Below are 21,616 nucleotides of genomic sequence, written 5' to 3' on the forward strand. Positions count from 1 at the left end.
TATATTAGTAGTTTCACGGCTTATGATATTATTAATAATTGTTATGTAAATTTATGGGCGGGTACCGATACACATATATATAGGTACCTATTTCTATCCATAGATGAATTGTTATGTATATATATTTATTATAATACGTTTGCGTGCATTTGATAATTTGTCGATAGTTTGTATATTATACACATTACTCCGCGAGCGCGCGCCCGCACACACACACACACACACACACACACACGCACACACGCACACATGCATAATACGAGTATAAGCGTATTAAAAGCAAATACAAGTTCACACAATGTGCATTTATATTATGTGCACAAAACGTGATGATGAATGATGATTAAAAATAACCACACAAAATATGTATAGGGTGCACTGGTGCAGTATTCACGTAGGTACCCATATTATAAGGAGAGTATTCATTTTTTATTGGGAAACGTAGAAACTGCGAGAAATTGAAAATTGAAATCAAATACACCTTACTGATTGATGGCAAATGGCAATGAGAAAATATTATAAAATACCGTGTTGTCAGACGTCTGGTAAAAAAAAATTAAAAAAATACGATTCGATAATTTCTCAACGATATTTCCGTTTCACGAAAAAAATAATATAACCGCCCTGTACATTTTGATACGATATACATACTATATAATAATTATAATATTAACCACGCATGCCATAATATAATATTATTATATACGTATTCTCGCGCGTCAGTCAAAACCGTTTAAGAATATTGAAATGTGCGTGTGTGTGAGTGTTAATAATATATTATGATATTATGTTAATGTTACGGTGATTAAATCGTAGGTACCTATATCGTATATTCGTATACCTATAGGTATACTATATAATAATGATATACCTACGTGTATGTCGGAGTGTGTACGACTGGGAAATGTTCGAGCAGACACGCGTATTTACTCTGCACATGCATTACATATATGTATATACATGATACATATATATATATATGAGCCACGCGTGAAACGAACTGATGTTATATTATATACGAGAGTGTGTGATTACTTTCAGCTATGGTTTGAATTGGAAGCAGTTAAGGCTGACGTACATCAAAGCTCATATATGTATAGGTACAATGTACTATAACATTATTAACATTATATCACGCGAGTTGCCGATGACTGCTCGCTAGTTCATTGACGACTCTATTATGTTACACAAACCTTATAAGGGATAAGGTGAATTTGTTGTTCTTTCATTTTTTTTTTTTTAAAGAAGATAGTTTTGCTCCGGTCTTTTGCAGCGCACTTCCCGTCCAACCACTATTTCAGCACACTGGATTTACATTAACGAGTAGAGGTGTACAAGCCGTCGTAACGGTAAAGAAGTGACCATAGTATAATATATTTCCACGGTTTTCATCGTATTTTCAATATTTTGAAAACAACATATTATTCTGATCTTTATCAGAAAATATTGTTATAAAAAACGTGAAACAATGGTCGTATTATAATATAAGGCTGAAAGTAACAAAATAGAATAATTAAAATCGGCACCGTACACTAAAAAAATGTAACGCGTCCATCGATCAAAACATCATGTTTGTAAATTGTATATAGGTATGCTTTTAATTAAACATCGTACCAACAGGAAATATAATTTATTTACTAAGCCGAAAATAATAATCGTATTAATATGCTGTTTAATTAATAATAACCAGCTACACGTTGTCGACTCGTTCGGGTACGCGATTTTGGCACGACTTTTTTAATTATAAAACAAACGGTGCGCTATACACGCGTTATATATTTACTCATATACGATATATTATTACTATATTATATTATAGACTCGATCTGTATATCACAAAACATCGAACGGTATCGTCGCATATTCGTCCAAAGGGTATACACGTGGTCTCCCTTGCGCAATCGCGAGCGTTAATTAAAAACGCGGAAAATTCATTAACAAGTAACTGGTACCTCCCTCATCGCTATGTATAGGTACCCACAACACACTATAAAATAGGTAAGGTATAAATGGGTATAATCTCTAGGATAATATTTTTTACACGCACAAATAAGTCGTACGGGTACGCATATTATTTTACTGCAAAGGACATAGTACTTCCTCAGACGACCGTGCAGCAGAGTATTTTATACTATGTAATATCACTTTAATTAGTATATTATTAATTAGTTAGGTAGCTACGTGTTATTATAATATCAATACACGTACACTGCAGCACTGCAGTCAATCGAGGAATATAACAATACCATAGAACAATAATGATAATACTGATGCCACGTCGCGGACGACGATGTATTCATATTTCATAGCATATATAAATTACTGTACGCGTAAGTACGGAGACTTTGACGACTCTCTGAAGACTTTGGCGGCGGTGCAGTGGCGACGACCGTGACGGCTAAAACTAGTCGAAGGAACGGTACGTCATATTCTTATTACTATACTATGATATACCTATGCGTTGCGAAGGGGTTATCGTCGTCGGGTATTGACAGCTTAATAACCGAACGATTGATGGTCGGAAAACGAGAAATAATAATTCGGTTATTAAAATGCAAATGCGCGCTATGTGCGCACACGAACACGTTTAGGACGTGCCCGCCGACGTCGGACGCTAAAATAAAAAATGAAAATAATAATAATAAATAAATAAAACCAAACGGTCCGCATGGTTTGTGTATATAATACGAGCGTGTTATATAATATCGTACTTACATGTTATGGTCTGCACATACGTTTGGTACACGCGTGTGGCGGAGGGCGCGAGGGCGGAGATGATTGATCGAGTCCTGACGGCGTCGGCGGCAAATGTATACATATTATAATATATTATTATAGTATAATACACACCACGTATCGCGTCCACGTATTATTATTATTATTGTATCGTATATTATAAGACTATTATTATTATTATTATTATTTTTATAAACGACGTTTTAACATTGTATTATACCGCGGTAACTGCTGCGCTGCACAACCCGATCGGGTATGGGAGCGGCGGCGGTAATTATTATTATCGTGTACAATAAATAATAATAGTAATAATATATTACTACAACACATATAGTGAGATTATGTGTAATAATAATAATAATAATAATAATAATATGTACGTTCGGCGCGTCGTTTGTGGCGCGCGGGAAAAACAAACACGGGACGCGTGCGACGACGGCTTTTTATATTCGCGAGCGTATTTTATTATATCATATTGTTATATAGACAGATTTTGGTTTTTAAACGGCCCCTCCTTGTGCACCACTGTACAATGCATTTGAATGGAAAGCGAGCGGTGCGATCGTAAAAGTTCTCACAGTTTTCCGGGCGTCGGCCACGATGACTGCAGCAGAAGCCTAAAATAATAATTATTACATGCACGGGATTAGATCCGTCAAAGAACAAAAAACTAAGGTTTGGGCCATTTAGACGAGGATATAGGTACAAAAAACCGATAGTTTCGGTTGCGGATTTGACCGATATTTATTCCGAATCTTTCAGGACTATAGGAAAAAAAAACCACAGCACTCTACTCGAAATTTTTCTTCTTTAAGGAAAATCTATGAATCATAAATATATTGTTGTTAATATGACCTCGAAATCGTTTAGAAAAATAAAATATCTGTAGTTAGGCGGGGTACAAGATTTTTTGTTCTGACCGATTTTTCGTAAGGTTTTCGCTGTCGTGGTTATCTACTTATCAACAAAAACATATTTGTAATTCATAGATTTTCCTTGTTGGAGAAAAATATCGAGTAGCGTTTTTTGTAAATTAATTGTGACTCGGGAAAGTGATTTATGAGAACCAAGAAAACGTTCATAGGTACCTCAAAACATATGTTTTGATAAGGTTTCTCTTTAACAACAGCAGTGGTTTTTGGTTCGGTTAAAGTTGCTGAACAGCAGTATTGGAGGCTCCACTTTCTTCTTCACGCACCAGTTCTGCTATCGTAGATAGGGCCGCACATTGTTATTCATCTCTTTTCTCACTAGCATGTGGTGGTGATCGTTCAAGTTTCGAATCCATAGGTTAACGTCGGTCTTATTATTGCCGTATACAACCTTGCTCTTGTTTTCTTTGAGAAACATTTTGATTTCAGAAACTTACTAAGTGCGAATGATGCCCCTCCAGCTTTTACTATTCTTATTCAAATCGCACTTGGCCGATCATTCTCGACAATCAGCGTGGAACCTAGATACTAGAACTCACTAACTTTCTCAAAAACTACTACTCCATCCTCGACGTCCGTATCCTCCTATAATTTTTATGTAATTTAATTTTCTTCGTTTTTTCCGTACTCATTTTTAACCCTATTTTCGGCTGTGTGTTCCAGGGCTTAGGCTACTCTTTTGGTGTCATTTTACGAGCTTTCCAAAGTATATTTTAGATCGTCTGCAAACCAGAGCACCTAAATCTTTCGCTTCTCTATTAATATACATACCAGTTGATTCCTTCTGCAATTTTCTAATTGCTTTCTCCAACGCTAAATCAAATAACATTGGAGACAATGTATCATCCTGTTTCAGACCTGTTTTTACTTCGAACGCTTACGACATTGTATTCTCACCATTTACTTTGGTGTACACATTTTATCTTTTAACTTTTTAAGGGATAGCATATTATAATGTTATGATTTATAGCTGTGAGCTGAAGAAGAAAAGCTGAAGCCTATAGGTCCAGATAAACTTTACATTATTATTTCCACACACAATAATATATAGTGTATTATCTTCGAAATTGGACGGTGTTTTCCTTTATACCATTATAATATCAAACGCGTAAGTAGTAAAATAATTTTAACCGAATAAACAGCATTTCTTTATATATATATATGAATTACTTATAATATATACCTATAACATAATATACAATTTCAACCCTCACAGCGACCGTAATCATCATTATCATCATCATCGCCGTCGTCAGCGTCGGCGTCTGCGTCTTAGTTCGTCGAGTCCAAGCATCTCATTAGTGCGTAAAATGAAGAAGCTATCCTCTATTAGCACGCGAGTCGTTAAGCCAATTTATTCAAATTATAAAACTGTAATATTGCCACGTTAATGGTCACCCGGACAAAGAAAACGTATTAATCATATCGCTGTGTTTTCTCAGACATTGTCGCCTTAAAACAACAATATATTTCGTGCCTCCAGCGTCGGGCGTCTATAATAGCGTGGCACAGTGGTACGCTATGTATGATATACTTTCATATTATACATATATAAGGTACGTAATAATAACGCGCGAGAGACCCATTACGTTAAAAAAATACAGTAATCGTTTTTCTTTCATTAATATAATAATAATTGAAATACCGGTTTCCGTTGTATACCTATTATATATACGCTCGATAGATCCCATGTGGATTTTATATGATATACAACGTACCTATATACGCATGAACACAGATTTACCATTAAAATATGATTGATTAGTAAAAAAATCGGACGCATGCCGACCATCCACGTCTAATATAAATATAATACGACGAGTACCAATCGACAAATCGGTTTCCCTTGTTTTTTTTTTATACCTACTGATTTCGTAATAATATACAAATTATTTGATTTATAACGCGTCCGGCACGTTATACAAGACGATAGCGTATGATATTCAAGCAGTGTTTCTCAAGAGAAATTAAATATTAATTCTGTTCCCGGTGGTAAAGGACACCATGTCCATTTTTTACGAAATTAGTTAGCTCCATGTCCTTGTTGTATATTTTTCTCTCCAGTTATCATTAGTAACGGAAATAAGACAATGGAAAATAAAACCATGTCCACTTTTTTAGAGGCAAAGAATACCATTTGGATGCCTATCCCCAGTAAAATTATTATTTTGTGACATGGTGTCGTTTACCTCCGGGGTACAAAATTATACTAGTACAAATTTGAACTTTTTTTTTTTTTAATACATTTAATAATAAATTTTTGAAAAAATATGTAAAACTTACTCCTGGTATAACGCCATAACAATTGGTTTGTTTTTGAAGAATTGAAATTTATTCCCCCCCGAGCTTTGAGAAACCGAGATGAGTCGACTGTATGACAAAAGTACAAACATGTATTTCAATATTTTATTGCGACCATTTTAATTTTCAATGTTCGTTTGGTCTGCAGCGTTTGTTTTTCCAGGACGCATAAAAATACTTATATTGTTACCTATTGCGAGTTACAAAATGTTTATCGAAAGTGGTGCTGTGTCTTTTAGGAGCCAATAACAATAATGGACCTCGAGTAAAATATGTTTGGGAACCACGTATGGTATATGGGCATATAATATAGAACTAAGTCGTTTTTTAAAACCCGCCTCGTTTGTTGATATATTTAGGCTGAGGTATACTGGTAGTGGTATCACAAAAGCCTCGTTTACCAATCGCGAGACACTATCGTCGCATCTCCACGACGCCACGGCCCGGTCACAATATCATAATAGATAATATTGTTTTTTACGTTGAGGAGAATAATGATGTATCATCTTATAGACAAAGGATTGGCTGTGCGCGTAATTATATAAGACAAGCGCAGCTGCACATGTACCTAAATATATCAGGCTAAATAATTGCAAAGATTTGTACAGTGCGTCCGCAGGTCGAGTTACCGACGTATATAGTGTACTGTATAATACATATAGGTACATTATATTATACATATATACAATATAATAATATATACCTACGCGGTGTAGTACAAACAATAACAATAATTCGAATGTATACATCTGTCGCCGAGTGTGTTTACATCTCTGTAATAGCCGCGCGTCTTCTGTGTACATATAATACATACATATTATAAAAGAGACGTCCGCGATTGCCATTTACGATTTTATTTTCCTTTGGATTTCCATCTCGCCGCCGACGCCGCTTAATATAAACAATATAATATTAACGGGCAGGTGTCCGTTTCCGTTTCCGAAATGCCGGTGGTTCACACAAAAACGGCGCGGAGAGCCCTCGGGAACGATATACGAGAAAAAAAAAAAATAATAATAATAAATACAAACACCATTTAAAAAGTCAAACAACCATAATCGCATTTCATAATATAATATGTGCGGAGGGTCTTTAAATGGAGTGTGTGCGAGGTGGCGGCGGTGGTCCGTTTAAACACATTATTGTATATTATGTACCCCATCCCCACACACACACTCACGCAGAAAACGGCGGCGGTGGCGGCAGCACAGGATTCCGTGTGTGTAATGTTATCCAATAAACAATATGCCACAAGTCACTGTTTGCTCATATTGTTATGTATGTATATGTACGGCGGCCACGGGGATAACTACTATGCTGCAGCTCGCAAAGGGGTCGTCGTGCGTGTGTGCGTTGTATAGAGTGGTTGTATTATTTTTTTTTTCCTCTCTCTCTCTCTGTGCGCAGTCACCCCCCGCCGTCCGCGTCAAACGCTGTTAGCTAATCCGGATTTTATTTTCGCCACCCTCCGTTTAAAACAACTGCACACACACACAACACACACACACACACATACACACACACGCACGCACACATACCCGTGCGTATACGAGACACAAAAAAAACAATATAATACACACGAAAGCTCCGCGACCCGAAACAATATCCTCGTGTGAATCGCTTGTGATGTTTTACGACTCTGCACAGGAAAAACGGGGCCGCAGTATATATATATATGCGGTAATATATCATAATAATATATTATTATATTTTGCACTAATTTCGGTTATTGTTCCAAACGCGGCCGCCTCACTCGTGCAGGTCGTAGTCTTCGCGCAGCTCGCGAGTCTGCGACATTTTTTTCGCGAATGGCCACCGAATATTATAATATACATGTTATTTGGGTACCGACAGGAGGAGCTGAAACATCTTATCGTTGAATCACGCGATTTATTTATACCACCGGAAATGTACGTTTATCCGCACCGTTATGCTGTCGAAATCGGATGCATTCGTTTTTCAAAATATAATAATAATGACAGTTTAGAATTTTTTGTTCACTTTTTCTTTCCACAATATAATACTTTTCAGGATTTCCATGGAGTTATGGAGATAGGTGCACCTATCTCCTATGCGGTACATCAATGTAAACTGTTGTTTAATTATTATATAATAATATTATATACATATTATGTAGATAGAGAAACAATAATTTAATAAACATAACGACAAATGAGCTAATATTATAACATTTTATACCAATTGATAAACAAATAATAAATAAATAAAAAATAATGCAAAATATTGTCATCGGCCGGGGATCGAACCACCGACGTTTATTTACTTGTTGATTAAAATCGATGAATGTGCATCATGAATCATGATATAGAAGATTCGTTTTCATATTATTAATCGTAGCCTGTAGGTATTTGTATCATATTATGCTGTAAATAAAATAGCAATTTTATGTATAGATCGGTTAAATTTACAATACAAAAATGCATATCAAATTCATTGCTGTGCAATGTGCATTGACGGTGTACCTACCTATTTAGAAATTAGAATGCATATTATAATATATTGGCAATATACGTTTATACGACTATAACCATATATACGTAGTGTTATTTTTTATTTTTTATTAAAATATCTAATGAAATTATAACCTTTATTTGCTTTATTTTATACACTACAAAAAATCAGTCACTTCATTCAGAGCGTATCATTAGTGAACAAAATACCACATAATATTATTTTTTCTCGAGGCGCCTGTCCAGCTCCTTTCGAACGTCTCCATGGTCAGTATATAACTACAACTGTGACTATACGACGCTGCTGGGCGCCCGGGCAGGCGTATACAGAACGCATTGCAATTGTACCTATACCTACACACACATTTGAAATAATGTGCATTATACTATTATTATTATTATTATTATGTTTACGTTCAAGTACGCGCAATAAATAATGCGCCGCGTAATACCGGCACAACAATATTGGCGTGTGCGCGCGACCATTGTTGTGCGCGAAACAATCGCGTAAAAAACTTCAAAAAAATGCATACACTGCCGACACCGATCTCAAACTCATGTATATAATTATTTAGCGTAGACACCAGACACTGCACGTATTATAATATTATCACGGTGTACCTGCAGTGTAATATTATTGTAATGCCCATAATGTTTTTTATGTATGCGATATTAAGTCGTCGGTGTATATAGGCTTGTTAGCGTGATATAGGTATATATCGATGATTGTATACACAAGCCCAAATGTAAAATATATAATAACCAGGGAAGTTTTAGCACTAAAAATGTTACTTTTTAGTTCTTAAATATGCACTTAAAAACTCCAAAATATGTGCTATAAATAGCACAAAAAATCAAAAAATATGCATTTAAATTGAAAAAATTAGATTTATTTTAAAAAGTTAAATGTAATTATACAATTTTATAAAATTATTGGGCTCATAGACATCAGGAACTGTTTGGATTAGTTGAATCATAAACCGTTAACAAAATATATATTAAATTACTTAAATATGTTTGTAAAAGTGTACTTATAAGATCTATTTATTTCCTATTTCCTAACCAAATTAATCATTATTTTCAACATAATGTGATAATTTCCTATATTTTGTATAATATGTAGGTATATATTATGTATATTAAGAAAATATGCCTAAAAATAGCACTATAAACCCTAAATTAGCAAAATAGCAATAAAAACCGTAAATATGCAAAAAAAAAATAGCAAAATAAAATTTCGTATTATATTATAACTTATAATAATAATAATAATATGTAGGTACTTGTAGAATACGTGTGTGTGTTGTATATATTGTTAACGTGAATTGCGGCGGCGGTGGTTATATCAGCTGAAAGGCTTGTAAACGAGTAAACGACGTATATATATAACGAAGTATTTTGTGTATATGTAAGAACAATATTATCATCATCGCGATTATCGCAGTAAAATGGAATAGTGTGTACTGTATGTAGTGTACGTTTGAGCGATATGCAGTTCGCACGTCTACGTCTGCGCTATATCGTTAAAACAACGTTTTGTAGGTACTTATTTCTTAGGTATTTATAGTGTCGGAGAGAATTTTCGTTAAAAGAAATAGTAGTTGCTAAAACTCCCCCTCCATATTCTCAGCTATAATATTATGCTCGTGAATTTCAGAACTTCCGCAACGAGTAAAATTCAATTATCAATTTTAGATTTTTTTTTTTTAGCATAATTTTCTAGTCTGGACTCTGAAGTAACTAAAAATTGTCTCGATATCATATTACGTATATTGTATGATGGGTCGCTATCGGTTCGCGAAACGCAGAGGGCTATGATATAACACGACCGGTCACGAAATCGTCCGAGATAAATATAAATATAAATATATATATAAATATATATATAAACGTCTGACGGGCGGCATTCGGTCTGCAGGCAGAGTGCAGACGACACGTCGAATCAAAAAAAAACGCGACGCGTGTCGGATACGAAATATTATGTGACTAAAAAACGTAAGTTGTACGTATTAAACACAATATGGAAACGGACTTGGTCTTCCTGTTCCGCGGTGTGTATTACTCCGCTGCACGTGTGTATATTCGATTGTGTTGAATTATATTGTTGTACGCGTGATTACGCCGTATATAATATACTATCACGGGTGCATAAAACGCGTTGTATTATATAATATTGTTATCAATACTAACTATAGTGTCGCGTTACTATTATTCGGCAGCGTTCATCGCGTGTCGTGTAAAATATCGCAACAACGATCGCTGCACAGTATAATAGCCGTGGTCCGAACTGACTGTCGACCGGCGATCAGCACACTCGTATACACCGGAAGTTGTAATAATACGACTACACGAGCTTTAATTAAGACCGGGGGGGGGGGGTCAACCCCACCGGGGTGTTTGTCATACGTATAACGACAACCCTTCTCCATATATGACGTTCACCGGGACACCACCCCCAACCCTAACACCATCACAACAAACTCGAGAGTCGAAACGCATGCGTAAATTTGTTTTTTTTCGGGCCGGTCGCATCCTACATATTGTGTACGACTACTGGTGCAGGAAAAGGTTGACTCTTGTGGGGAGAGGGGGGCATGTTGTTCATCATGATGTATCTATCTACATTTTGTTTTTTGGGGGGAGGGGGGCGACATCATACGCTCGTCCCTTCTATGTCATACAACGAGGACATTACTCCAGCTGCCCCCCTTCACTGTTTTTGGCATCACTGTCTATAATACGATTATACTTACCAATGTTTTTTTTGGTATATAGGTACCTACTATATTATTGTATACTATATTATATAGGCGTATATTATAGTGATCACATGAACATGTCGTTATTTTAGATTATTATAATATTATTACTTACTACCACTGTATAGGTAATATATGTATATAAGGCTAGTCAAAAAGACAAACATCCCGCCCGACTCGAGTGGATATCAATAAAAACAAAATATTATACGTCCCGCGTACACAAACGTCGCGTACAAGAGATTAAATCGATTTGTGTTGTTCTTCTATATGTATGCGCATTATAGAGGAGGCGACGCGACGGGGTCTTTAGAGTAAAAACGACATTCACGACTTGGAGAGCGCGTTTATATTTATTTTTCACGAATATACCTAGGTATACCTTGCAGCTAGACACCGTATAACAATACAATTATTTAATATTATAATATAGGTATTATACAGCACGTTATTATTGGCCACCCCCGGAATGGCGTGGGTCGTATCATAATATTGTACGTATAGGTATTACATAATATTATTATACGCATTGGTCTCATCGTGTGTAGTTCGTGCAGTACCCATGTGGCATGTACTGAGTATAATATGCACGAGGCGATGTATATATTATGCGTGTACAGTGTGTAAACGTTTGGTTGAGAGATATATTAATCGGATATAATATATAATATTAGAATAAAATAACGGATGCGCATAACGTGATGCGCCGAACAGCAATGATTATATTAGTTAGTGGTCGTTACTTATTACCAAGGCGGTCGGAACCCTGCCCCCCACGGAAATATCATCAATATTTTACAGAATATATAGAAAATAACTATTTATTTTTAATACCAACATAAATATTTTTAGTCAAAAATGACTTAAGCTCTAATTAAATTAACTATATTGACTGTTTTCAGTTTTGTATCGTATAATATCATATGAAATTATTATTATAGTGTCTAATGACCACAGACTTCTATACTAACGCGAGTATTATATAGAATAATCTGTGCTGATAATAAATTGTTATTGATGGACAACGATCGCCGTCGATGCCGGTCGGGGGTCAACGACGATTAATAACAACAATAATATTAAAACTGTGTAAATTATAAATATATTATTATACCATATCGTCGTCTGCAAGACTGTGACAAACACGTCGAATAGTTTTACTAAATTCATCACAATGAGTAAACGTGAGAACAAGAATGTACTGACGAATTATTTTTCTAAAATTCCAAAGGTACGTTATATTATTTCATATGTTATGTATATTACTACAATATTAACGATTTAACTACCAAAACGCTAATTCATACATTTTATTTTAGACCGATAATGTTTCTATTCTTCTACCACAAATAGACACGCCATCATGTAGTCATTCACCCACAGATTTGCGAACAAACGAAAATAATATATTAAAATCGGACGCAGAGCAAATAGTCGAAGACAACGATATTGGCTACTGTTTCGGTAAAAATTTATGTGATGAAATAAAATTTAAATTATTAACTGCTCATTGGTCACCAGATGAAAATTACAAATTTCCAATCACTACAAATCGAAAAAAAAATTTAAAGTTTCAATTAGGATGGATTAAACGTTTTCCTTGGGTTGTTTATTCAAGAATTGGTGAACAAGGTGCAGTTTGTAAATATTGTGCGATATTTGGTCGCAAATTTGGTGGCAAAGGCAGTCACCAAAAACAACTTATTACATTAGTTATAAGACCTTTTAATAACTGGAAAAGAGCGGTTGCGAAATTTACAGAACATAGTCAAACAGAATTTCACAACTCTAATGCTACGCGCGCAAATAATTTTGTTGCTGTTTATTCCAAAAACTGTCAAAATATTATTCAAAAATTAGATTCTAGTCAAATTGATCAAAATAGAAAGATATTAATTTCTATCATTCAAACAATTATTCTTTGCGGGCGTCAAGAAATAGCTTTACGCGGTATTAGCGATTATGATGGACCTCTCCCTTCAGACAATTCTGAACCTACTTACAACGATGGCAATTTCCGAGCATTATTGAGAATGCGCATTTCGTGTGAAGACAAAAATCTAACACATCACATTGAGAATCAAGCGTTAAATGTTACGTGTATAAGTCCTATGTTTCAAAAAAATTTCATAAATATATGTGGAAAAATTATACAAGACCAATTAATTAACAAAATCAATCAGGTAAAATGTTTTTCTGTATTAGTTGACGAGGCAGCCGACGTATCGCGTGATGAACAACTGTCCTTGTGTGTACGTTATACAGACAATATTGGAAGAAATGAAATCAATAATTATGTATTGAAAGAAGACTTCTTACAATTTGTACCGGTAAATTCTACCAATAGTCAAATTTTGGCCACAGTAATTCTAGGTACTTTGAAAAATCTTGGTATAACTTGCGACTATTTACTTGGCCAAGGTTATGATGGCGCAGCAGCCATGAGTGGTAATTTTAAAGGAGTACAGTCTGTTATAAGAGAACTACATCCCGCTGCAATTTATGTCCACTGTAGTGCACATTCGTTAAATTTAGCACTTGCTCATTCGTCATATGGTACCAACATCATTCACCATATTCGTAATTGTATTGGAACTATACAATCTGTGGGAAATTTTATTAAAATATCTACTAAACGAACTGAACTATTGAAAAATAAAATAAAACAATTTCTTCCTCAAACTAAATGGACGGAATTAACTTCCATGATTGACACTAGGTGGGTTGAAAATCATGATGGTATGCTTAGATTTTCAGAAATATTTAAACCTATTGTTGCAACATTAGAAGAACTACAATTATTTGTTGACATTGAAACTTCGTCTAAAGCTTTACAGTTATATAAGTGTGTGACAGCTAGTGACTTTATTATAAGTATGATAACTGCAACCACACTTTTTTCTTTAACTTTGACATTATGTAAAATGTTGCAGTCGGTAAAATGTAATTTAATTGCAGTAGTAGAACATGTTGAAATTGTTTTGAGTGAAGTGAAAGATATGCGAAAAAAAATCGATGAAAATTTCAAAGAAATATTCAATAAATCAGAACAATTTTTCATGTCCGTGAATGAGGGAGAAAAAATAAAAATACCGAGATTAGTAAGTCGTTCAAAAAATACAATTAATGTGGATACCAAAATTCCTGAAGATTATTTTCGTGTTGAAATTGCAATTCCATTCTATGATAATTTTATTAGACAACTTGAAGAACGATTTTACAAACACAAGACGATTTTATCGTCTTTGTATTTATTAATACCAAAAATGTGTTTGAAATCTCCTATTTTTGAACCAGATTTTAGTTTATATTCAGATTTTATAAATGTTGACTCAATACCTTCAGAACTAAAATTGTGGAAAAGAAAATGGATTGCATTCAAAGACATAGAAGTTCCACATTCAGCTGTAGAATTATTAAATCATTGTAATCCTGAACTTTTTCCAAATATTCATTTTTTATTAAAAGTACTAGCTACACTGCCGGTTTCCACATCAAATCCCGAACGAACTTTTTCGACATTAAAACGTGTCAAGACATTTTTACGGAATTCTACAGGACAAGAAAGACTAACTGGCCTAGCTCTATTAAGTGTCCATAGAGATGTTACTGTCAATCCTGAAGAAGTGTTAAACCGGTTTGCTCTACAAAAAGATAGGAGCTTATTATTAGCTTAAAATATGATATTGTATTTGTGTATTTTTATTTTTATTTCTTTATTTTATTTTTTATTTGTTGTATACTGTAAGGTGACAATAGATGTCAAAGTAATTTTATTTATTTTATTATATTTTATTAGAAGAATATTAAATTTTTATTTTGTTTTATTTATAACCAAATAGCAAAATCTGAATTTAATAAAATTACAATACTATACATGTTTAGGACCCCCCCTCCCCGAAAAAATTTCTGGATACGGCATTGCTTATTACCAATTCACATTGGCAAGTCATATCAAAAAAATATATTATAGTATGTTCGACGACGTTGACACCAGTGCAAGCAAAAAATACAATTTCTAGCCTCTAGTATAAAAACAATTTCGAGGCCCTTTATCCTGTAGTGTCAGCATATTATGAGCGTAAAATGCAAATAAAACGTCAAAGTCAATATTTGTAATTACATTTTTGTGGTGCTGTTAAAAAAACTGTGCTCGTAAAATCAATCCACAAAAACGTTAAAATGATGAAAATTTGAAAACTATAAAACTACTAACGCTTGACAATTAAATATAACGATTATGTCACAGAAACATATCAAAAATATTTAAGTCAAAATTTTGTTTTAGACATTTCAAGTTGGTCAAATTTTTGACAAAATTGGAAATTGAACATTTTAAACAAACGGTCTTTGCTCAGAATCGTTTTCATCGTAGGTATACAATGTTTTAACGTTGAGCTCAAATTTAATGCATTCTTTACAGTGTTCCAATTGAATATTTTATAATAGATAAACAAACAATTAATATAGTACCTATTACGGAATTATTATGGAACGAAAAAAATATTTACACAATCAAATAATGATAAAATAACAACTGTACACGCATCATTATTATGTATAATCGTATAATAATATATGTGTTTACGAACGCGAAAACAGTAAAACATATTAATTATAAGTTATAAGCTTATAACAATAGTATTAAAAATTATGTTCATATTTAGATTAGGTACCAGATTTTCCACGCGTATACGTGTAATTATAATATCTATCTACTATTAATGACATTCTAAAAAACAAGTCGACGAAATCGATTTCATGCCAATCGATAATACTAACCTTTGTAGGTCTGTATATAGTACCTATAATAATAACATATAACAAACTCGAATAATCAATAATTAAAACCTAAATTAAATATTTGCATACATTAGTAGGTATATTATGTACTCGCGTTAGTAATTTCATTCTTCTTTATAGGTATGTTGTATCACTATCGCGTTTGTATTTATTTCCATAAGAAATAAATAGAAATTAAAATAATTTTGTTTTTTTACTTTTTAAAATTCCACGTTATATAGGAAATTTCAATTTTGTTTAATAATTACATTTGATTTAATTTGAACGGTATAATGATATGTATTGATTAATAATTGTATCAAAAATGTATAATAAATAATAATCTATAGATATTATTTAGTTCTCGAAAATTCCGTCGTCAACTTTTGGCTTGATAGTAGTTTTATTCCCTAGAATTAATTACAGTTAAAATAGTGTTGATGGGTTTTGATAATTATTATTTTCCTTTTTATACAATTTATATTTTTAATTAAAAACTGAAATAACAACTATCGTATATCTATCAAGAATCGAAGTCAACCGTTTAGATTTTTTTGATTTTAAAAAATAATTTTAATACCTATAAGCTATCACTACCACAATACATCGCATTGTTTTCCAAAATGTAAAATATGTTATAACTTTATTTTATGAACCTAGTGTGTATGTATGTACCTATATAAATAATATACTGCGCAGTGCACACTATCCAACATCAGATAACATCATAGAATGAATCGTACATGAGGACAAATTTTGACGTTTTGCTGAGCTTATAAATTGAAAACTAAAAACCCTAAACATAAATTAAGAATTAATTACCCACTCGTGAATCCTCTTTCATAAATCCGGTGATGCATTACAATTAGATTCTTAATGTGTTAGCTATTCAAAACTATAAATAAATCACTTAAAATGGATAACACTACAAATCTTAAAAAAGCACCAAAAACCCTAAAAAAATATGTAGGCACTAAAAATTTAAATTAATAAAAAATCTATTAAAACACATCAATTTAAGTTTAATTATTGTAGTTTTATATAAGTATATAGTTATATATTAGCCACTAATATGATTACATATTAGTTATTATTATATATGTTAAAGTTAGTTAATAGTGAAAACTATAAAGTTTAAGATTTATATAAGTACCTACGCAACTTGTTGTTATAAACTATATATGGAGAATTTAAAAAATAAATACACCCCATTAACTATAATAAAAAATATACATTAAGTTTAAATACTATTGTTAGAATACATTTCATTAAGCCAAAAATTATCAAAAAAAAAAAAAGCAAAATGTCGCATGTGTCTGTCATATTTATATAGTGTCATATACATCATATATACATCAGGCCAACAATAAAAACCACTATAAGTAGGTACACCAATATATTTTATTATAATTCAATATTATTATAATCAAAACAAAAAAAATAATAATAATAATAATTGTTTAACGACCGTCTGATTCGAGTTTGGAACGATTTATTTAAACGAGATAAAATAATATTATCAAACATATTCTGACGGGGTATTCTTATATAACTTTAGTGACGTAACAATGTGTAATAACAATACAGTCCCCACCGTCTTAGTCCATCGTCTCCACTGCACTCGTAATATTCTAATATATTTCCGCTCGTAATTCGATATCGCCGTCGGTACAATATTCGTATATGCATATCATGGATCATCATATTATATACATCCTTTTCACACACTTGTTTTTTACACATTATAATTACTTAAATGGTAAAACGATGACGTGCAGCGTGCAGTCGTTGTACAAATGTCGGTGCACGTTGCAGTGAGTTTCTGGTGTCGCGGCGGCGTCGGCGGTGTCTGTGGTCGGACAGACGCGCTCGTTTAATGCAGTTTGTCGGCGACGATCGGGTTGTCGTCGTCGTCGACGGGAAAGAGGGTGAACGCCGGAAAAAAATATGTGGAAAAAAAAACGGGAAGGCTGTTAAAAACCCATTTGGCAAAATAATTATTATCATTGGGACCGGAGATAATCCGGCGTCAGACGGTCGCCAGCATAACATTATATAGTACCGTCGCGCTCTTTGTCACAGCGTGCTTAAATTATGTTGTACGTATGTACACGTGACGGTAGGTAGGCATATAGTGCCCTTTGTGGCCCCGAAACAGCGCCGCTCGCGACTACCAGACGGGCTCCGACGCCACACGTGTGTGTTTTTAGCTGTAGTCTCCTAACCGCGGCGGCCGGTTAAAATGTACATATTATAATAGTAATAATAATATTGTCGTTTCGTGTGCCTCTCTTGTAGCCGCCGACTTGTTTGAACAGCGCGGTATTATTGCTATTATCATCATTATTATTATTATTATTGATATTATTGAACACGTATATTTCGTGTTGTATAGGTATAACCCTCCCCACACGCGTTCATCAGCCCTTCGAGTCGTGGACCTATATAACGTCCAGTGCGGGGAACGTAGGTATATAGGTAGTACATTATTATGCAGCACATCATACAAGTTCATAATTTTTGTCCGACTTTTCAAGACGTGTATATTATTATACAGGATGATCGTTTTATCGATACACTAGTGCATTTCCTGATCTTTATACAAAAGACAGACACTATCTCTCACTGTATATTTATATACAGTAGGGTCAAGTCACGTATATCACGCACAGGTTTGGATAGGTAAATGCACCCTGTCTGCAGGGCTCGATTTAAAGATGATACAGAGACCCGATTTAGGCCTCTTCGATAAATATAGGTAACTCAAGACCGTAATCCAATAATTACCTATGAAACCTTCACTTAGAAAATACGTTTCAAAATAAAAAATAATTCATTACTTGAAGGTAATTAACATAATACGTCATGAAATGTCATGAAATGTCCATATACCATGTACATGCATTTGTCTTTATGAAAACAGATACATGTTTTTTTTAATGCTTCTGTCGATACAAAAATTTAAAACAATTTAACAAAATTATAGGTGCCCTAATTGATAAATTATAAAATATAAATGTTAAAATGTATAGTTATTAATTGTATATCCATGATATTACAATCAGTGGCGTTTTTGCGTTGTTGGCATCGTATTTTATAAAAATCAAGATAGTATTAGTTAATAGATCTGAGTATGAGTATCTGACAGTTTTAAACTTTGTTCCAGTACTCTTCAGGCTAATTAAAACTAAAGCAGATTTTAACTTTAGCGCGATAAACTGATAGCATAATCAAGAGGGCAAGAGCTAGAACATTCTTTTATTAAAATAACTAATAATTTCAAACAAAATTACCTAAGGACTGAAAGGATTCTTGCGATCCATCGTAAATATGGGTCATTTACTGTACCTATATAGAATGTACATATGTAAAATATATACCCAGATAATGATATTAAAAACTTCAGAATTCAGTAGACGCACGCATACACTCGTATAATACCATAACTTATAATAACTTATATTAGGTACCTACCTATTATATTTATTATTCTTACAGTAGGTACACGCAGTACCGGATATTTTTTTTTTTAAACTCAGGCCTTACAATCGACTTGTATGACATAGCTGTATATTATAGAGGTATATCTGATGTACGGGTTAAGTCGACACTGTGTCCCTCCACAATAATCGCACCGTCAGGGGGTAGAGTTGGGGTATATGAGTGTGATTCGTTTATATATATATATATATATTCACCAAGCACAGTTGGACGATGACTGCAATTTGAGTGATGTACTAAAAACGAGTATTTAATTTAAAAAAAATACTAACTGCAGAGCTATACATTATAAAAAAAACTTAATTCACTTTATTTAAGATTTATTAACTAGGTATTGCTATTGTTACGATTGTACAATGTCATGTACCTATAAGTATATATCTACATTTATTTGTATCTCATTAATTAACTGTATGTGTGAATTTTTACTTGGTCAACTACTCAAATAGTCTGTAACATAATTTTACGTTGGCTAATCGTAAATAGATGATAATATTATTGTAAAATATAATGGCGAATGAGAACTTTGATTTAAATTTGGACCGAGACGCTTTAGAAATTATCCAAATCGTGTCATAGGAATTATTTTTAATTATTTTAATCCTTTATTTAAATACGTATGTTTTAATCTGTAATATTAATGGATGTATTAAATACTGAATTTTAATTTTAAGTAATTTCATATTCATATAATATACAGTTATGTATATTAGATGTGTGTGCCCTAGCAAATAAAAGCAGAAAATAAAATTTATTTTTACAATCCAATATTATAAGCATATGCTTAAGTAGGTATTCAAATTAATTTAATTGAGTTCCATTATTTTTTATAATCGACAAATACTAATTAACATTGAAAATTGTGTTCAGTAAATTGAAATATAATATATTTTATCATAACACTTCATCGATAGTTAACCGGTAGTAATATTTTCTCGAGTATTCGTGATGTTAATTTTCTTTCGTTATATAGCATGAGGGAAAGCATACAAAAGCTTACCTGGCTAACCTAACAAGATGTTGAAAATGTTGTAATTATATATTGATATTTTAGTCACAAAAATCAATTTGAATTTTAATTCGTTCAAAACGATCATTTATCAGTTTGCATACCACGGCGAGTCTTTTTAATATAATAATATATAATATATATAGGTAGAGAGAGTGTGTGAGAGTGAGAGAGTGTTGCCGCATAATCGAGATGAATTGATCGCATATACAATTGCATTAAAAATACATTAAATTCTACTTAACATATCATGGCACGAACTTACAATATTGTAAGAAATAAACATTTTGTCATAAAAAATAGTAATAAAAACCATTATTAGTCATTATTATTATTTTTTTTATTTTATTATTACTCGAAACTCGTCGTCGACTGATTCGTTTTTAATTTTTAAATTATGTGCCAAATATACGCCTAGTATATTATTTTTACCCAGTACCTACCATCATCTCAAATCGAATTCTTAAAACACAATAAATACCATCAAATATACTTGAATTATAAATACTTTTTTTTGACATTTAATTGAATAAAACGTAATTGCCCGATTGTGATATTAATTTTATTCTTTGCTTTGTTATAAATTCCAACTTAATAATGATATATTATAATGGTTATATTATGTATCACGCGTGCCAAAAATATATAAAACGAGTTTCATAAACAGCTGCAGGACCGATTGCAATCAATTGGATAGGTACCTATATCAGAGGTATTCAAACTGTGCGTCGCGGCTCCCAGGGGCGTCGCGAGAGTTATCGAAGGGAACCACGTCATATAATTGAAAACCAATAAATATTTAAAAAATATTTTTACGAAAAACGTTTTTTATTATCATTGAGGCACACCGGTTGGGAAACGTTGGATTGTTTACAGTCTACACTCTACTATAATCATTCGCTAAGTATAGCTTTAATTGATCGCGTAAGTCGCAATAGAGACAGCGATGCCATCAACTGCCATCGTTAAATCATCAATGCGTATGTCGTGTTTGGCAGTATTAGTCGCGAGTTAAATTATCAGTCATTTTTAATTTGGGAGCCGTCAACATTTTGTGAAGACTCAAAGGAGCCTTGGGATGAAAAAGTTTGAATACCTCTGACCTATATAATATTATTTTATACT

General features: G+C 33.1%; 1 protein-coding gene across 1 annotated transcript; it reads left to right on the forward strand.

Annotated features, from left to right (window-relative positions):
* Positions 1 to 12,373: 12,373 nt before the first annotated feature.
* On the forward strand, positions 12,374 to 14,876 carry LOC103309397 (52 kDa repressor of the inhibitor of the protein kinase-like). Its single transcript, XM_008184712.1, has 3 exons — positions 12,374 to 12,397; positions 12,519 to 13,299; positions 13,405 to 14,876. Exons 1-3 carry the CDS (start codon positions 12,374 to 12,376, stop codon positions 14,874 to 14,876), a joined length of 2,277 nt encoding a protein of 758 aa, XP_008182934.1.
* Positions 14,877 to 21,616: the final 6,740 nt, after the last annotated feature.

The sequence above is a fragment of the Acyrthosiphon pisum genome, chromosome A2 (genome assembly GCF_005508785.2).
Source record: "Acyrthosiphon pisum isolate AL4f chromosome A2, pea_aphid_22Mar2018_4r6ur, whole genome shotgun sequence".
Taxonomy (NCBI): Eukaryota; Metazoa; Arthropoda; class Insecta; order Hemiptera; family Aphididae; genus Acyrthosiphon; species Acyrthosiphon pisum.

Excerpts from the sequence above, each read along its gene's own strand:
- LOC103309397 (XM_008184712.1), top strand. The coding sequence starts at position 12,374 with ATGAGTAAACGTGAGAACAAGAAT. Across the intron at positions 12,398-12,518 it reads GTAAACGTGAGAACAAGAAT|ACCGATAATGTTTCTATTCT; the intron begins GTACTGACGAAT and ends ATTTTATTTTAG. Across the intron at positions 13,300-13,404 it reads TCAAGCGTTAAATGTTACGT|TTGACGAGGCAGCCGACGTA; the intron begins GTATAAGTCCTA and ends TTTCTGTATTAG.